The 18503-nt window shown below is 41.4% G+C and overlaps 1 protein-coding gene across 1 annotated transcript; it reads right to left on the bottom strand.

Moving 5' to 3' along the window:
- Positions 1–322: 322 nt before the first annotated feature.
- Positions 323–18239, bottom strand: LOC146577368 (protein NLRC3-like). The gene is made up of 8 exons (XM_085254058.1): positions 18223–18239; positions 6776–6907; positions 6664–6691; positions 6341–6429; positions 5476–5577; positions 4924–5037; positions 2220–2296; positions 323–2103 (listed from the first exon to the last, which is right to left on the bottom strand). Exons 2-8 carry the CDS (start codon positions 6862–6864, stop codon positions 323–325), a joined length of 2280 nt encoding a protein of 759 aa, XP_085110184.1. The 5' UTR covers positions 6865–6907; positions 18223–18239.
- Positions 18240–18503: the final 264 nt, after the last annotated feature.

An 18503-nucleotide genomic window follows, 5' to 3' on the forward strand; every position in this document is an offset into this window, starting at 1 on the left:
ATTTCCAGCAGGACACTTAAACATGTCAGTGGACGTCCTAAAGAACATATTCACTGATATGAAACGTGTCATTGAACAGGATCAATATCAGTGGAAACATGGTGGAAACAGCTGTGACTGCATGGATGTGACACACTTCAAATCTGTTCTCCACTCTTGGATTTGGGATCCATGGAGCTGCTGCTGAGTCTGTACAATAAAGGAATGGTGTGGAAGGTTGCAGCGTACGGACACAAACACTTTGTGGTTACAATCTGATTTTATTTTCAACATTAAACTACTAACCTACACTGATCAATGATGTTAATGATCACATCTGGACTCACCGAGCCTTTCTGCAGTTCCTCACAGCTGGAATCAGTCTCTGTCGTCCCCGCTCTGATGTGTTGTACTTCTGCAGGTCCAACTCATCCAGAACCTCCTCTGACATCTGCAGCATGAAGGCCAGAGCTGAGCACTGGATCTCAGAGAGTTCCTTCTCTGACTTCAGGAACTCTTGGATCTCCTGAAATAATGAGAGGTGGTTCATCTCCATCAGACAGTGGAAGATGTTGATGCTTCTGTCAGGAGAGATTTCATCACTGTTCATCTTCTTCAGGTTGTTGATGACTCTCTGGATGGTTCCTGGACTGATCTCTGTCTGACCCAGCAGACCTACTAAGAGTCTCTGGTTGGACTCCAGACAGAGGCCATGAAGGAAGCGAACAAACAGGTCCAGGTGGCCATTTTTACTCTGGAGGGATTTATACATGACTCTCTCAAGGAAATCATCCAGAGAGGACTCGTATTTTTGTCCCAAGATGTTCTTCAGCACCTTTGTCTTCCTGTTGGTGTGATAGTGGAAGATGTAGACTGCAGCCAGAAACTCCTGAATGCTCAGATGAACAAAGCAGTAGACTGGTTTCTGGAAGATCACACACTCTCTTTTGAAGATCTCTGTACAAACTCCTGAGTACACCGAGGCCTCTGTCACATCCAGACCACACTGCTCCAGGTCTTCTTGGTAGAACATGATGTTTCCTTTCTCCAGATGTTCAAACGCCAGCCTCCCCAGCTTCAGAAGAACTTTCCTGTCAGCCTCCGTCAGCTCCTGTGGACTCGTCTCATGTCCCTCATGGTACTTGTTCTTCTTCCTCTTTGTCTGAACCAGCAGGAAGTGTGAGTACATGTCAGTCAGGGTCTTGGGCAGCTCTCCTCTCTGCTCTGTAGTCAACATGTGCTCCAGAACTGTAGCAGTGATCCAGCAGAAGACTGGGATACTACACATGATGTGGAGGCTCCTGGATGTCTTCATGTGGGAGATGATTCTGCTGGACAGCTCTTCATCACTGAATCTCCTCCTGAAGTACTCGTCCTTCTGGGCATCAGTGAAGCCTCGTACTTCTGTTAGCCTGTCAACACATGTAGGAGGGATCTGATTGGCTGCTGCGGGTCGGGATGTTATCCAGACGAGAGCCGAGGGAAGCAGATTCCCCTGGATGAGGTTTGTCAGCAGCTGGCTGACTGATGACTTCTGTGTGACATCAGACAGCAGCTTCCTGTTGGTGAAATCCAATGAAAGTCTGCTTTCATCCAGGCCGTCAAAGATGAACAAAAGCTGAGAGACAGCCAGCTTCTCTGCTGTGACCTTCTGTAATGTTGGATGGAAAACATGGAGCAGCTCCAGAAGACTGTACTGCTCATCTCTGATCAGGTTCAGCTCCCTGAATGAAAGCAGAACCACCACACTGACATGTTGGTTCTCCAAGCCCTCTGCCCAGTCCAGAGTGAACTTCTGCACTGAGAAGGTTTTTCCAACACCAGCCACGCCGTTGGTCAGAACCACTCTGATGGGTCTCTGTTGGTCAGGTAAGGCTTTAAAGATGTCCTGGCACCTGATTGGAGCGTCATGGAGGGCGTCCATCTTGGAAGCTGTCTCCAGCTGCCTCACCTCATGTTGGGTAGGAACCTCTTCACTCTGTCCCTCTGTGATGTAGAGCTCAGTGTAGATCCTGTTGAGGAGGGTTCTACTTCCTGTTTCATCACTTCCTTCAGTCACACGTTCACATCTCCTCCTCAGACTGATCTTATGTTCATCTAAAACCTCCTGCAGACCAACATCTGCTGAAAGAAAGAAAAACAATGAGACTAAAGAGAAAGAAAACTCTTCAATGTCTGAACAACACAAGAAGTCCAGTTTTCAGAAATGAGTCCATCAGCAGACAGATGTTCAGTCTTACTTTGTACACAGCTGCTCTGACTGGCTGTCTGCAGTCCAGCTCTGCTTCTGGATCTTTCTCCACACTGTGCAGAAGCTCTGATGGTGACACAGAAAAGTCAAAGTGGAGATACTTCTGTCCACCTTTGATTAGAGTCATTATAAAAAGGGAAACAAAGTTTGAACACAGTCATGTTTCCAGTTCACTGACTTACATTTATTCCATGGACATTCACTCTAACCTGAACCACAGCTACAACCCAACATTGTTGAGGCCTCATCTCCTCCTTTCCTGACTGTAGAGGTTAAATATGCAACAACCAACAAATAAAAGAATTTGGTTCATTTCAAAGAAACTCACACGGTGACCAAGTAAAGTAACCGTAGTAAAGGAGACAACATCCCGTTGATGGTGGGATTATTTGAAAGATTTGCTTTAGTCACGTCACCAAATGCAGTTGAACCACCCGTGGATCCATGTTTGACCATTCTACCACTCTGAGCTCTGCTTTTTAATCATTTTATTATTATCATCATTCATTTGTTCATTCTTTGGGGGGGGGGCTATTTCCTAATGCCGCCCTAATAAGCTGATGTTCAAGGGGAAATATAACAGAAACTCTTTCAGTGTTATTCATTAATAAATTAACAGATAAACTGTGAAGAAGAAAAAAACTGAGATTTAAAGGAGAGAGTGAGAAACTTGATCATCCATCCTCATAATACATGTTTATCAGTATCTGCTATGACCATACTGCAGTAATAACTACAAGTCTACATTTCTGTGACTGTTGATCAATCACAGCAGGAATCTTAGCTCATCTCTGCACACAGAGCAGCTTCAGCTCTGGGATAAACTGCTTGCTTCACGTCCTTCTCAGCTCACAGACACTCATCCTGATATTTTCCTTTAACATTTGATGGTATAATTCATCTGAGTTTACACTTTATCTGCATGAATACAGAAAAACAGACCCAAACACCATAAACCATCAGTTTCACCATGTAGAATATATTGTTGTTTCCTTGCTTTTAATTCAGAGAAAAACTCTGATTTGGATTTTCTCTGTTCTCTTTGCCACAGCCCATCCCAGCAGCAGCTGAAGCAGCTGACTGTCACAACACTGAATAACACTTTAGGAGGAATTTCAGAGGTCAGTAAAGCTCCAGTTTCAACATCAGTTAATTAATCATAGTTTCTTAAATGTGAACCTGGCTGGCACACATGTTAATGTTAGCCATTTAAATATTAGCAGTTAGCTGAGGCCACAAGAAGAAGAGGCCCTAGAAGAACAATGGATGATAAGATTAGATTTTCAAGACTAGGCAGAGACGTGTTTTCCTTTACTGTCTCTTACAGAGGAGGGAGCAGATACCAGACGAGGTCACGGAGGTACGGGGAGGATTCGCAGCAGACAGCAAGACTGCCACGTCCATACGAGAGAGCGATGGCTACGATAATCTCTGTAATCCACCAGTGTGCTCATGCTTTTTTAATGGAAAACATATTTTCAATGATCAAATCTAATTATTTTTGTTATTTGTGGATTTTAAATGTCCTTGACAGAGAAAGATGATAATCATTATCCTGCACTGTGGTCTCAGGTTTGGTCGAGCTAGCACAAAGAATGGCTGGCTATGTTGAACTTCCTCCTGGGATCTACACTAAGAAGTGAGTCCAACATTAGCAGGGTCTCTTTCCTTTATCTGGATTCACTTTAGCATTCACAGTCACGTGAAGCTTGTTATTAACTCGATAAGTCAACCCAGGGTTTCAGCTGAGCGCTCACATGAAACACATGGTGTTGGCAGCATCTGATCAATCATATTCATGGAGACGTGTATCAACAACAGAGCAGCTGAGTTTGCAGAAGGAAGTCAAACTAAACCACAGGAACAATATGAGGAGATTACACACATAATAAAATACTAGCAGTAACACAGCTGCTGCAGACAAATCAGTCGTGTGATCGTGTGTGAGAGGAGAAGGACTGTAAAGGAGTTTGGTGTTAAAAGCTCTGTATGAATGTGGGAGACTTTGAAGGGCTTTAAAAAGGCCAATATAAAATAAAAGGCAGCAAAACTGCTGAGTGTGAAAGTCACCAGACTTATCAGACCTCTGTGATTAAGACCTGTAAGAACACCTATTTGTACTTGTTGGCATTATATCAAACACACACGTATATTAAGCCTTTGTTTGAACTCTGGTTGAATTTGTTACTTTAAGACTGTGAAACATCACAGAGGCTGCAGCTGCAGATCTTTTATTCACCTGGAAATTTACTTTAAATGTTAGATGGAAAATGTATTGCTCAGTTTAACCAAAGTAAGAACAAGAATCCATAAACCTTCATAAAGACAAACATCTCCCCAGAACATTGAGCTGCTGAAGTGTCACTGAAGGGAAAAACTATTTGTCCTCCTCCATCCAGCAACACCTGAAACACCTGAGTGGAAGCTCCTCCCTACACTGTGTTTGAAGCAAAGCACAAAGGAGACACCTGCTGGAGCAGCTGGAGTCCTACAGACACTCAGCCTCTTCACTACACAAACACCTCCTACAACATCCACTCTTTCCACTCTGACTGCTGTGTTTGTGGAAACACTCCAACACACACCGCTTCACATACCAACATAGAAATGTGTGAAAAAGAGCTGAGCTGATATTAAACATGAGGATTTATTCAAAAATACAGAGTCAGGAACAACATCTAGACACACATTACCTCTCAGCAGCAGAAGAACAGCCTTTAAAGTTTATATCAAAATCCTTCGACTCGTTGCTCTTTAAGGAAACACAGCTGGGTTCAGGTCCAGCAGATTCTGGCCTCTTATTGATCCTAAAAGAAAAACAATAAATGTAACAGCTTCATGAGACAGGAAGGAAAAACTGGAAATATTAAATTAAAAGACATGATGAACAATCTCATAAAAATAATGTACTTACTCTTTGTCACATAACAGTCTTTTGTTAAAGTTTACAATAACACCCTTGCTTAGTCTTTGCTCTGTACTGCAGTACTTGCATTGGTTTCACTGGACAAGTCTGCATGTGAATCTACAACTGATCTGACATTGTGGTACAAACACAGTAAACAAACACTACGAGCACCTTGTTTCATGTGCAGTGGCTTTCTTCTCATTCTGTTACTGAACACTGTATGAAAAGCCTCTCACTGCCAGGACAAAGTCTAATATTTTTACCTTTTTAATGAATCTTTGGTCTTATTTATCCAGGAAAACACAAACATGTAAAGGAGTCATCACAGGTCTCTGACCTCATTGGTCCAGGTTCAGCACTGAACTCTGGAGGGTGAGGTATGGACCGGTCACTCCTCACAGACGGACAGCTAGATCCTGCAGACTGTGACCTCTGACCTCTGCAGACACAAACATGTTTTATTCAATGATCAATTCTCTGATAAAGTGATTGAAGCAGCTGTGGTCACACAGACTGCAGATAATGCAGCTGTTTCCTGTCAGTAACAGTCGTCTTAGATTAGAGTTCAGCTTTTTACAGGAAAACAAATGTCCCTCAATGCAACAGTGAGACACAGTCTGCCTGTGTGGCTGTGATAGCTGCCGTTAGGAGCGCTCATGTGTTTGCAGTTAGACAAGGAGATGTTACCATCATGGACAAGTTAACAAATCCTGCAGCATCACGTGGCACAAACACTTTGTGTTCCTGTCATCTGCAAGCAACAGGAAGTTCATTAATAAAGGCGGGATGGAGACGTGACTGTGATGGTTCTCCTTCATCCAGCTGTTACACACATCTGGGCTCACAGGATGAGCCTTTGTCTAATACAGCAGCTGCTCTCTGAACACTTTTCTGAAGAGGAGCTGCACAAACCTTTGTTTGCTTTCTAGAGCAGCGTATCAAAGTCAAACTACCCACTGCTAGCAGCTGTTTCTATCATAGTTTAGGATCCAGATGTGTGAGGTCTAAATTTACACCTCTGATTAAAATACGTAGTTTAAAACAGCCAATTGAGTCCAAATCTGTCTTAAACCAGATAAACTGACAGTTACAGCTGAGCCTGTGTGTCCTTGGAGACACTGCTCTGCTACAGAGATGCATTTTAGAAACCAGGAAACATCAAAATCATTTAAATCAGAGAGTTCTTGTTACTAACAGCTCACTTCTCTGCAGCGGACACAGGCTGGGATTTAAAATTAATGCCTCGATGATTGGACCGGTCACTCTGTAAAGACACAGAGCTGGATGGTTTCTGATTGACGCTAAAAATAAGTGAACATGAAACATGTGTCACATCCAATGTGTCCAATACATAAAAAGTATAAATAAAGTATGTAAATAGTATATTATTTAAATCGTTAAATAGTAAAAAGCTGATTAAAATTTCAAACATTTTAATACTGACATGAACTTACTTTTCGTCAGATGACTTTTTTCGCCCTAAATTACGAAATAAATGCTTCACCCGTTTGCTCTTAGAGGACACACTTCTGGGTGGAGGTCCAGGCTGGTTCCTGTGAATAATGATGGAGCAGTGATGTGAGTGCTGAGCTGTGACATGGAGAAGAGTCATGGACAGTTAGAGATGGTCATCTCACCTCTGAGCTTTGGTCTGGCTCTCATGTTCCCCAAACAGAGTGCTTTTAGAGGGAGGGACTCCCTCCTCTCTGTCCTCACACTGATCCATGCTGCTCAATTCACATCAGCTCACACACACTTTCTACCTTCACCTGCAGAGGAAACACAAATCATTCATGTGCACATCAACTGAGAGCTGCAGAGGTCGTGTCTGATGTGTTGGACTAACATCCATCTGAGACGCAGCTTTCATCAGTTTACTACAAAAAGTGTCACAGAGCCCAGTTCAGCCTCCAAATCCTCCATTACTGTAGTCCTACAAAGCAGCAGGTCAAACATGGCTGCAGAGAGCAGCTTTATGTCAGTAACCATGTCCAGGACCGAGCTGACTGCTTACAGAGCTCATACTCTAACTGCTAGCTGCTCTGCTAGCTAAGCTAACTCAGTAACAGTGACTCTGACAGCAGTTACTGTGGAACAGCGGCCGAGCTCAGGACACATTCAGTGTGTTTAGTCTGAGTCCTGGACTCTGATTCAATGGATTCAATCCAGCTCAGAGTTTCATGTGTTCATCAGAATAAAATACATGTACTAATATAACAGAAGTAATGCTCTGAATGCAGGACTGTAATGGAGGATAAATAAGGTTTTACAGCCTGAAAGAAACATTCAGTTCATATATTTGTAGACAGTGAAGCAGTTTTTAATACTGCAGCTGTTTCCTTCACCTGTGTGTGTGTGAGCCACACCTTCATGTGCTGCTTTAGAAATATGTGGTCTGACTGCTCAGACTGAGTCTAGGAGGAAAGTTGTCTGTGAAGGTTCTCAGTCATCCAGGTCATCGTAGTCAAAGGAGCTTGCAAAGAAAAGCGTCTGGACTTCTTTAAGTTACTTGAAGACGTTTCACCTCTCATCCGAGAAGCTTCTTCAGTTCTAAGGTCAAATGGTGGAGAGTCCCAGATATAAACCTAGTGGGAGTGACCCCCCACAGAGGGACAAAAGGACCCCCTGATGATCCTCTAATCGCCTGAGCCAAGGTGTGAAATTGGGTGTGGGCCCCAATCAGCCAGAGTTTCGGGTGAGTTCATTGTGAAACCTGGCCCCACCTTGTCATGTGAATTCCTGAGATCAGATGGCCCAGGATGTGAGTGGGCGTTAAGGCGTCTGGGAAGGGATCTCAAAACTGGATTATAGATTCACCCGAAAGATAAAACGCCGAAACACAGACTTAACAATGTGGTGTATGCTGTACAGTGCAGCGAGGAATGCCCAGACCTCTACATTGGAGAGACCAAACAGCCACTTCACAAGCGCATGGCACAACATAGAAGAGCCACCTCCACAGGACAAGACTCAGCAGTCCATCTGCATCTTAAGGACAAAGGACACTCTTTCGAGGATGCCAATGTTCACATTTTGGACAGAGAGGACAGATGGTTTGAAAGAGGAGTGAAAGAAGCCATCTATGTCCACTGTGAGCGACCATCTTTGAACAGAGGCGGGGGTTTACGACACCAACTCTCTGCCATCTATAATCCAGTTTTGAGATCCCTTCCCAGTCGCCTTAACGCCCACTCACATCCTGGGCCATCTGATCTCAGGAATTCGCATGATAAGGTGGGGCCAGGTTTCACAATGAACCCACCCGAAACTCTGGCTGATTGGGGCCCACACCCAATTTCACACCTTGGCTCAGGCGATTAGAGGATCATCAGGGGGTCCTTTTGTCCCTCTGTGGGGGGTCACTCCCACTAGGTTTATATCTGGGACTCTCCACCATTTGACCTTAGAACTGAAGAAGCTTCTCGGATGAGAGGTGAAACGTCTTCAAGTAACTTAAAGAAGTCCAGACGCTTTTCTTTGCAAGCTCCTTTGACTAGGAGGAAAGTTCACACGCTGGAGAAAGTTTTGTTCCTAACTTTGTCAGAGTTCGGCTCCAAAGTCGAAGAAGACGGAGCTCACAGTCTGTAGATGGTCCTCAGTGTGTGTGTGAAGCCAAGAAAGCACACAGGAGTGTGTTTATGTCAGCAAATCAGTGTGTGTGAAGAGTCTGAGGGAGTGTGTGAATGAGACTCAACACTGAATCCAACAGTCCAAGAAAAGCGTCTGGATTTCTTTAAGTTTAACTTAAAGAAATCCAGACGCTTTTCTTTTTGTCTCCATAATGTCTCCATAATGCTGCAATGTTATCTGCCCAAGAAACACTGTGCAGAAGCTCTGATGGTGACACAGAAAAGTCAAAGTGGAGATACTTCTGTCCACCTTTGATTAGACTCATTATAAAAAGGAAAACAAAGTTTGAACACAGTCATGTTTCCAGTTCACTGACTTACATTTATTCCATGGACACTCACTCTAACCTGAACCACAGCTACAACCCAACATTGTTGAGGCCTCATCTCCTCCTTTCCTGACTGTAGAGGTTAAATATGCAACAACCAACAAATAAAAGAATTTGGTTCATTTCAAAGAAACTCACACGGTGACCAAGTAAAGTAACCGTAGTAAAGGAGACAACATCCCGTTGATGGTGGGATTATTTGAAAGATTTGCTTTAGTCACGTCATCAAATGCAGTTGAACCACACGTGGATCCATGTTTGACCATTCTACCACTCTGAGCTCTGCTTTTTAATCATTTTATTATTATCATCATTCATTTATTCATTCTTTGGAGGGGGGCTATTTCCTAATGCGCCCTAATAAGGTGATGTTCAAGGGGAAATATAACAGAAACTCTTTCAGTGTTATTCATTAATAAATTAACAGATAAACTGTGAAGAAGAAAAAAACTGAGATTTAAAGGAGAGAGTGAGAAACTTGATCATCCATCCTCATAATACAAGTTTATCAGTATCTGCTGTGACCATACTGCAGTAATAACTACAAGTCTACATTTCTGTGACTGTTGATCAATCACAGCAGGAATCTGAGCTCATCTCTGCACACAGAGCAGCTTCAGCTCTGGGATAAACTGCTCGCTTCATCCTGATATTTTCCTTTAACATTTGATGGTATAATTCATCTGAGTTTACACTTTATCTGCATGAATACAGAAAAACAGACCCAAACACCATAAACCATCAGTTTCACCATGTAGAATATATTGTTGTTTCCTTGCTTTTAATTCAGAGAAAAACTCTGATTTGGATTTTCTCTGTTCTCTGTTGCTGCTGATTCTCTATCTCATCTTCGCTCTCAAACATTTAAAAAGCAGCGAGTCTGCAGCTGAGGGAACACAAACTCAAACTGTCGGAACAGGTTTGATTGTATCTTGCGTTTATTAATTTGGTGATTCATCAAATGTATAACTGTCATAATCTGCTGCTGAGTCTCTTATGCTGATGAAAATGCAGAAAACACAGATCACGAACACCAGTTAAATCAATCACATTCATTCCACTTTGATCTGTGACAAACTGATGCATTCATCTCTGTTAAAGTGTTGCGTTAGACGGCTATATATTTTTGTGTTCTTTATGCTGTAGATTTTCATGTCTCTGTAATAGTTGGCAGCAATAAGGATGATTTTCTGTAAAATCATATTGATATGAGCCGTGAATTATTCGTAGATGAGTGTTAGATTAGTTTGATGGGTTAACTCAGAGAGCTGAAGATATCGTGGACATGCTGACCTCGCTCCGTGGTGTACAGGGCCGTTTACCCTCATGATTAATATTCACAATAAAAAAATGAGGCGAACATCATGAAGTCTGTATGTGTTTCATAGTGTCGAACCACCTTTGTACAGTTAAACCTAACAGTTACTACACGACGGAAACACCAACGTTATTTCTTTTATGCGTTTATCAGGTTACGTTACGCTGATTATTGAACAAAAACCCAAACATCAGCTGTTAATCGAATTTTTTTGCTCTCTCTCCTCCTTAAACATGTTTTTAATGTTAGTTATAATTCAGAATTGGCGACTGGAACACGTATGACACATACAAACATCAGGAAATAAAACCTCAGTAAATGAAGTCAGTGTACAGCGGGGGTTATGGCAGCTGTGTACCGGGACATGCGCTTTGTCGGTGGTAATAACAGCTCAATTGCTTGCGAGGCGAGCGGGTCTGTCCCACGCTTTGCCGTGAGCAGGGTTCCTACGCCTTTTTCAGGGTCAAATTCAAGCACTTTTTAAGCACTTTCAAGGTCCCTTTTCAAGCTTTTCCAGCACATCAGCCCCCCCGCCAAAAAAAAAAAAGAATGCATGTTTCAATTCGCATTACCTCAGTAAGACCATGTGAAAATGAAAACAAATCATCCTACGTGAAATTAAATACCTTTGTTTAACTTTTGCTAAGAAACAGAAAAACGCACCACACAAAAATACAGTGGAACCCCGACTTACGAATGCCCCATTTCACGAAAAATTCAAGTTACGAAGGCACTGAATGACAATATTTCTGCCCGTGTTATGGCAAAATGCCCGAGTAACGAAATCCGCTGGCTCCGATTGGCTGAGCCTACAACGCCCACAATGCCTTCCGAATCATGTGACAACCCCTTGGTTTCCACACTTGCGCTTCGCTGTTCCACTTGAACGACGAATTGTTGTTCTAGTTAGCAATCAGCCTATAGCCTATTGTTCAGCATCGCCTCACTTAAAACGCGCAACTCAATTACGAAAGACCCTCGGGAATGAATTCACTTTGTAAGTCGGGGTTCCACTGTACTGTACTACCGTATATACATAGTGTATAAACTCTAAATGCCCATTTCACTTAAAAATTAAGATGTGAAAATGTGAACAAAAAAACAAAAAAATAAATAAATAAGTCTGCTCATCAGATATTGATGCTTCTTTCCTGTGTGACAAGAATTAGGAGACAGATATTTGTTTGTTTTTTAAGTTAATTCCCAATAAAACTGTTTTATTGCTAACTACATTGCTGTCTGTATTATTGCTGAAGTCCTAAAGGATCACCTTTAAAGTGTTTGTGCTAATAACATGTACAGTCAGAAAGGCATGGAGAACAGCACTGACTGGGAGGCTTTGAACAGATCAAATAGTTCAATTCAACATATAAGACTTTAAGAATGCACAAGCATCTACTTAAAATCTATTGAATTTGTCATCTGTGATATTATTTTGTACAATTCCAATGTATTTTGTTCATCTCCCTTAAATAAACAGGCAGCCTTAAAGTATGAAATATTCATATACAAACACATATAAATGTGTGAACTGTCTCAGTGGCTGATTGTGCCCCACAGGCCTCAGTGTGAGCTTGAAGACATTTATAATGTTTAAGTAGTTTAATGTGCAGGTGCTGACCATAAACACATTTTGAATGAAAGCCGGGGAACTTTGGTAGCACAGAAACAAGTGGCTATTCTTTGTGACCATATGGACCACTCATATTACCGTTATTTCAAATACTCCAGAAAGCTGGTGTCCAGGGTGTAATTGGCCGTTTTTGACTACTTTTGATTTGGCCTCTGTATTTCACATTTAAAAACTGTTTATCTTGCCAATCTGTTATTTTCTCATTTTGACAAACTGTATCAGCAGAATTTATCTAAATTCAGACAAAATTTAAAATACGAGTAGAAAGTGATATTTTTGACTGTAAAAACCACAAACATGTTAAACAAATCATTTTCATAACTTGAAATGCAAACAGAAATTGTACATTTTTTAAAATACACACAAGTTTTGCAGACAACAAAGTTATATTTACCTAAAAATGCAGCCAAGGCTCAGACGCTTTTTATGTAACCATTTCAAACTATTTACAGAACAATCAGGCGCAAGGCAGCCTATTCAAGTATTCAAGCCTATTCAAATTCAAGCTTTTCTCCTCAACGGAGAGCCTCCCCCGATTGAACAACAACGCGTCAACAACATGCTGTGACTCTTCTTCCCTCTAAAGTCCTGGTGTTAACACTCACCCTGCATCAGCTTCACCTATTTTAAATTGTTTTTACTTTTCAAACCGACGGATCATTTGAAGCCAACCATCCAAAAACTGCTTCAGCTGTGTTTGATGTTTATGCTACAGCCTGTTTACCAATATAATCAATATCAGATATCAGAGCAACAGAAAACTCGGTGATCAGGACACTGGGACTGAGAACAGGAAGTGGCTCAAACGTCACAGTTTCATAAGGTCACCCTGAACTCCACCCACGGAGTTTCTGTCACCATTGTAGTTTTTAAAGTCCCGTGATAAAGGCGGGTCTTTCTGTGAATCCGCACGCTCATTGGCTAATAGCTCGAGATTGACACATCGTTATCCAATGAGCGTGCGGGAACTTCCGCCATAAAGTTGTTTCCTTTGAAAAACCAAAGTCTGATTATTTTTGCCTCCACTGACGGAGCCTGTTGTTCCCGCCACAGAGACACAGTAATGTCAGAGCGGTGTTAACTAGTGATGGGCAGATGAAGCCCCATGAAGCACTGAAGCTTTTCATCCAATTGGTTCACCCCAACGCGAAGCTTCATGAAGCTTCATTTGCTCTAGCAGGACACCTACTGGACGTAAAAATAATAGCTGGCATGAATTTGAAGAGTGTGGCATTTTGCACACAGCCTGTAAATGTCAACAACAAAAGGAGTGTGTAAAACATGTATATTGTAGTGATGGCAGTATACTGTGTATATTTATAGTGGCAGTATGGGAAATGATTATTTGGAAATGCTTGAAATGGAAATGATCATTTACTGTGAGGTGAGGTGTGGTTGGGGTGTGGACAGTGGTTGTGCTTTTGTAACGTTGAGGTATGGACAGCTACACACTGAGGCTTTGAGCCTCAGTCCTGCCTGTTCACATTTTATTCTGTAAAAACTAAATTTTCACTGCTTTTACGTCCTTTTTAGTGGGGAGAACATAGCTAGGATTTAATGATTTAACAAATCTTTTGAATCCTTTGTCCTCCACAATGCTAAATGGCTGGGAGTCCTCAATCACCATGCTGACCAGGTCTTCATCTATTTGAGATTGTTCTCCTGAGGAAAGACAATAAAGATAAAGCACAAATATAAATATCACACACGTAACTTATAACAGTTGTATAATATTGTTATATCATTTAGTAACATTACTGCATCCTATATTATCATTGCATTTGATGGCTCACCTGGTCTTGCTCCACGATCGGTGTCCCCCTTATTCTCATGCAAAGCTCTGTAGTGCCTAAGCATGGATGAGGTGTTGTTGTTATATCCCAGCTCCCTGGCACATAGCAAACACTTCACCTTGTACAAAAGTCAAGACAGCTCAACATAAATTGTATTGCACCATCAGTATCATGAAAATACATCTTCTGTAGAAATACCTTGTTGGGAGGAATAAGATCAAAATGTTCCCACACAGGGGAGGACATCCTCCTCTTCTTAGCTGGCTCCATTCTCTCCTGACTTTCTCTCCTCACTCTCATAAACCTCCAAACGGTCTCCAAACTCTCACTAACCGCAACTCTCCATCAAACACCCACATTTTTGAATGAAGTCTGAGGGGTTTATATCGCTGTCATATCTCGCGGCAAAGTTCGAACCACTTCATGAACCAGTCACGTGGTACAGCCGGGCAGCGAGGCTTCGGACGTCATCATTTTCAGCTCCTCCCATAAATGAAGCAAGCCTCGATACGCGCTTCGCGGAAACGCCCCCTCCATTACTCGACACACGCTCCGAAGCCTCGATACAGAACGTCCCATCACTAGTGTTAACACTCACCCTGCCTCAGCACAGCTCTCACTCTCCTCCTGCTCTCTCACACTAAACGGAGGCTCAGCTAAACTCACTTCCTCTCTACTTACAGGAAACCAGCGCTCAGAGGAGCCGACCGGCCTCACATTTCACCCACAGACACGAACAGCGTGGAATTATTTTATGTCATAAGAAGAAACATATTCATGTTAACACTCACCTGCAAAGGCGTAGATTTGGTTTTGGCATTGGTGGGGACGGATGATTCAACCACCGAACCCTGCCCTGTTTCTTTTGTTCCCCTTTTTGTCTTTGCTTCTTGATAAAAAAGGAGAAGTATACTTGCCTACACAGCAAATTCAAAAGTGTTAAATGTTTTGGTGTTAATAGTCCTCTTGCAAAAGTAGAGTTAATTTTACTCTAAGTAGAGTCACATTCTTTTAATGTAACTCTGAGGTGTAAAATGATAGTAGTTAAAATCGAGTGTTAAAAATGAGTGTTTCTATGTCAAATCTGGAGGTGTTACAATGGAAACATTAACTCTTGACCTCTTAACTCTGAACTCCTAGAGGGGCTATGACACCAACAGAGTAAATTCACAGACTCCGCCCCCAGCACCATAGGCTCCAATCGAAGCTGAAGTGAAGCCGTTTCAGAACATTTTGCTCTACATTATTTGAGTTGTTTGCCATGCTTGGTAAGTCATTTTTTCAAAGATTGTTTCAATTATTTCTATTAGCTTTTACTTCTGTGGCTCTTTGGAGTTGAGACGAAGCTGTGTGAAAGGCATTAGCCATGTTGCTCGCTGATAGCATAACATTCTGTTTTAGCTAGCTGAAAGGTATTGTTTGCGGGCAAATACCACAGCCTTGAAAAAAGCTTGCATGTGAATTTTCAGTCAAACTTTTGGTCAAATACACCTAAAACAATGTCTAGAATGTGAAATGTTGGTATAATGTTGCTGCTTGAAGCCTGAAAACGATCGCCCATAAAATAAAAAAAACGAGCAAACAGCAGTAGCAGACGTCCTGACTGGATTCTTACGTTAGCATAGATCCCTCCAGAGTTTTGTGCACACGGTTTAGGTAAAAATGAAAAAGGTTGAGGTTTTACATTTAGTTCAGTATTACCTGTTGCCTGTGTCTTTGTCTTTTGGGAAAATACTTTACACAAGTAATGGCTCAAAGAAGATTCCTTTTTTTTTTTACTGTGCTGCAGTTGTTTACTGGATTATTTGTGCCATTAATTAGTGTCAACTATTTTTTATTCAATCTCCACACAGGATATGCTTGTGAAGATGGAATATGGGGGAGAGCAGAAGTGCATTGAAGTTCTACAAAGTGATGAATGAAGGATATGCATATTGTATTGAAGAAACAAGTGCTGAGAATGCTGTTATTTGCATTTACCATGTCAGACCTTTTGATAAACACAATTCTAATGAAAGTGAGAACATGTATACTGTTACATCTTTCAGAAAATGTTTTGAAATTGTGGTGCACAGTTCAGAATAAATGTTTTCCAAAAACCGTTGCGTCTTTTTAGTAAATGTTTATTTCCAAAATAAATTTCTAAAAGTTCAGAACAGTAAAATTCCCGCTTTTTAGAATTAATTAGAAGATAACTCTTACGTAGTTAAACTAAAATACTCTTTGAGAGTTAATATATAAACTCTTAACACCAAGTGTTAAATTATCAACTCCAGACAGATTTGGTGTTTAACACTAAATCAGAGTTAACGTACCAACTCTCCAAAAAGAGTTAAATTAACACTCTCTGGTGTGGACCCATATAGACACTTTAATAGTGTTGAAATCAAATCCGACAGTGTTAATTTGGACATGCTGGATTTGCTGTGTACATATGCTATTCTACCTGCTTTTAAACCATTTAAAATTACAATTCATAGTTTTATATGTGAATTTTGCAAAGAAGAGTGAGCAAATATTTCCACATCAAGATGTGCCATGCTAATAGGTTCCTACCCAAAAAGACTGATTAGAGTGATAAAAGGCAAAGGTGCTGCAACAGAGTATTAGTTTAAGGGTGTGCATATTTGTGCAACCAGGTTATTTTAAGTTTTTTATTTTCACCTGTGATCTTGTGTCACCATTACTCTCTGAGCTTTGTGTTGGTTCTTCTGTCACCTGACAAATAGGACATACATGACAATAAGAATAAAATGTGGAGCTGCTTCGGTGTTTCTGTCACTTTGTGCAGATCTTGACTCATCAGTAATGTTTGTAGGGTGAGTGCATTTTTAAAACAATTTGTGCAAAGTGCACTACAAGGTTTTATTTTTATTTATTTGCAAAATCATGACTACCTCGTTATATTTTGTCTCAAAAATGAACCCTATGAATATGTCAGTGCCATTAGGATGAAATTATTGTGTCACCAACATTTTAACGTCAGACATATAATTTTAACAGCCTCTGGAAACTAATATCCTGGCTCGCTCGACGCTGCCGTTTTCTCTGACAGTTTCAATCAAAATTAGAAATGCTGCTCAGAGACTGAGAGAACTAATAGTGCTGCCTGTTGTGCAGTTAGTTTCCAAAACACGTTATTCATTGTTACATACAATTTTAGACTGATGTGGGCCAAAGCCTAGCATAGCCTGTAATGTTATTGTGACGGACACATTTTATGAGTGAGCTTGACTTTAAGTAACTTACAGGTTTCTTTGAAAAACACTTTCTTATATCCAGGTACTTCCTTTTTGCTGCCACCTACCTCTGCTCCTTGCAGGCCCTAGCAGCGCAGGCTTGCCGCTGCTAAAACTAAACAGTAGTGGTGTGCGGATCGATACTGAAATATCGATTCTTCCGATACCAGCAATTTATGTTCTAGAATCGATTCTCATATTATAATATCGATATTTTAGTACTCTGGGGTAAATTTGTAGTTTTTCCATTAAAATGAACGCAGTGGAAAGAAACTATATCATTCGGATCGTCTAATTTGGAAGGAACTACTTCCTCTTATGCCTTTCATAGTCATGTGCGAAATACGGCTGTATAAATGTGTCGCAGCCCATGGCGTGCACACTCACAACAATGGCTGAGCGCAACGTGTGGACGCGTTTTACCTCCACAAACAGCCCAGACGCGGTTTGTGATATATGTGGCAAGACAGTGAGGTGTTGTGGCAACACCACTGACCTCGTCAAACACCTCGGAGTAAATCACATCACAGAATATGATAAGCTTATGTTGAGGTGAACTGAAGAGGAGGACAGGGACAGGTGCTGCTAGGGCGAGACAGACGTCTCTCGCAGAGTCCTTTAGTGCTGCAGGCAGGCAACATGCTCAAATAGCGCACAACGTCAGTTTTTTTTTATTTCTATATGATTATTCTGCATTATTAAGCAATAAAAACAAGTTGTCTGATGTCCTCTAATCATTATGAAGCAATATGGTTATGTTATTATTACAATTACATAATACAATTATATATTGTATTATGTAATGCAATGAAACATTAAGTTTTGTACAGAGTATCGGTATCGGATCAGTATCACCGATACCACCCTGAATTTTACTTGGTATCGGATCGGAAAGGAAATCAGTGGTATCACACATCACTACTAAACAGAGCTCCCTGAAAGGCACAGCCAATCACATTGGCCATATTTGTCACATGACGTAGGACTCCAGTAGAGAACGTAATTTAACTCTTTCTGCACCGCTGGGTGACAGATTGTTTTTTTCTTTCTTTCTATCGGGTTTGTTTTTCTTTTCTCGAAGAGATCAAATTATTGGTGGGGACACGTCCCTCCCGTCCATGCAAAATCTACGCCTTTGCTCACCTGCCTCAGCTCCACCCTCCTTCTCCTCTCAACGGAGGCTCAATACTTTCACTTTCACTACTCCTCCCTAAACACAGAGGATGCTGGGACTTGTAGTTTTTTCCTTCCGGTTCGGTCTTCCTCTTTGTTTTTTTTTGTGTTTGTGTTCAAGTTATTTCGATCATGTAACATAGGGTTGCCAACTCCCTGAGAAATAAATAAGGGACACCTCGTGGCCAGGGCCGGGCAACCCAGTTGTCTTCACCCTTCCCAGTGTGGTGAATTTTTTAGCTCTTTTTTTT

The sequence above is a fragment of the Mchenga conophoros genome, linkage group LG3 (assembly GCF_057382185.1).
Source record: "Mchenga conophoros isolate Kocher_MC1m ecotype Shallow Benthic linkage group LG3, M_conophoros_male_GT1.1, whole genome shotgun sequence".
Classification (NCBI taxonomy): domain Eukaryota; kingdom Metazoa; phylum Chordata; class Actinopteri; order Cichliformes; family Cichlidae; genus Mchenga; species Mchenga conophoros.

Coding starts and splice junctions, on each gene's coding strand:
- LOC146577368 (XM_085254058.1), bottom strand. CDS start 6,864: ATGGATCAGTGTGAGGACAGAGAGGAGGGAGTCCCTCCCTCTAAAAGC. Junction 5,578..6,340: donor CCTGTGTCCGCTGCAGAGAA/GTGAGCTGTTAG, acceptor TTGTGTCTGCAG/AGGTCAGAGGTCACAGTCTG. Junction 2,297..4,923: donor TGTTCTTCTGCTGCTGAGAG/GTAATGTGTGTC, acceptor TGTCACCATCAG/AGCTTCTGCACAGTGTGGAG.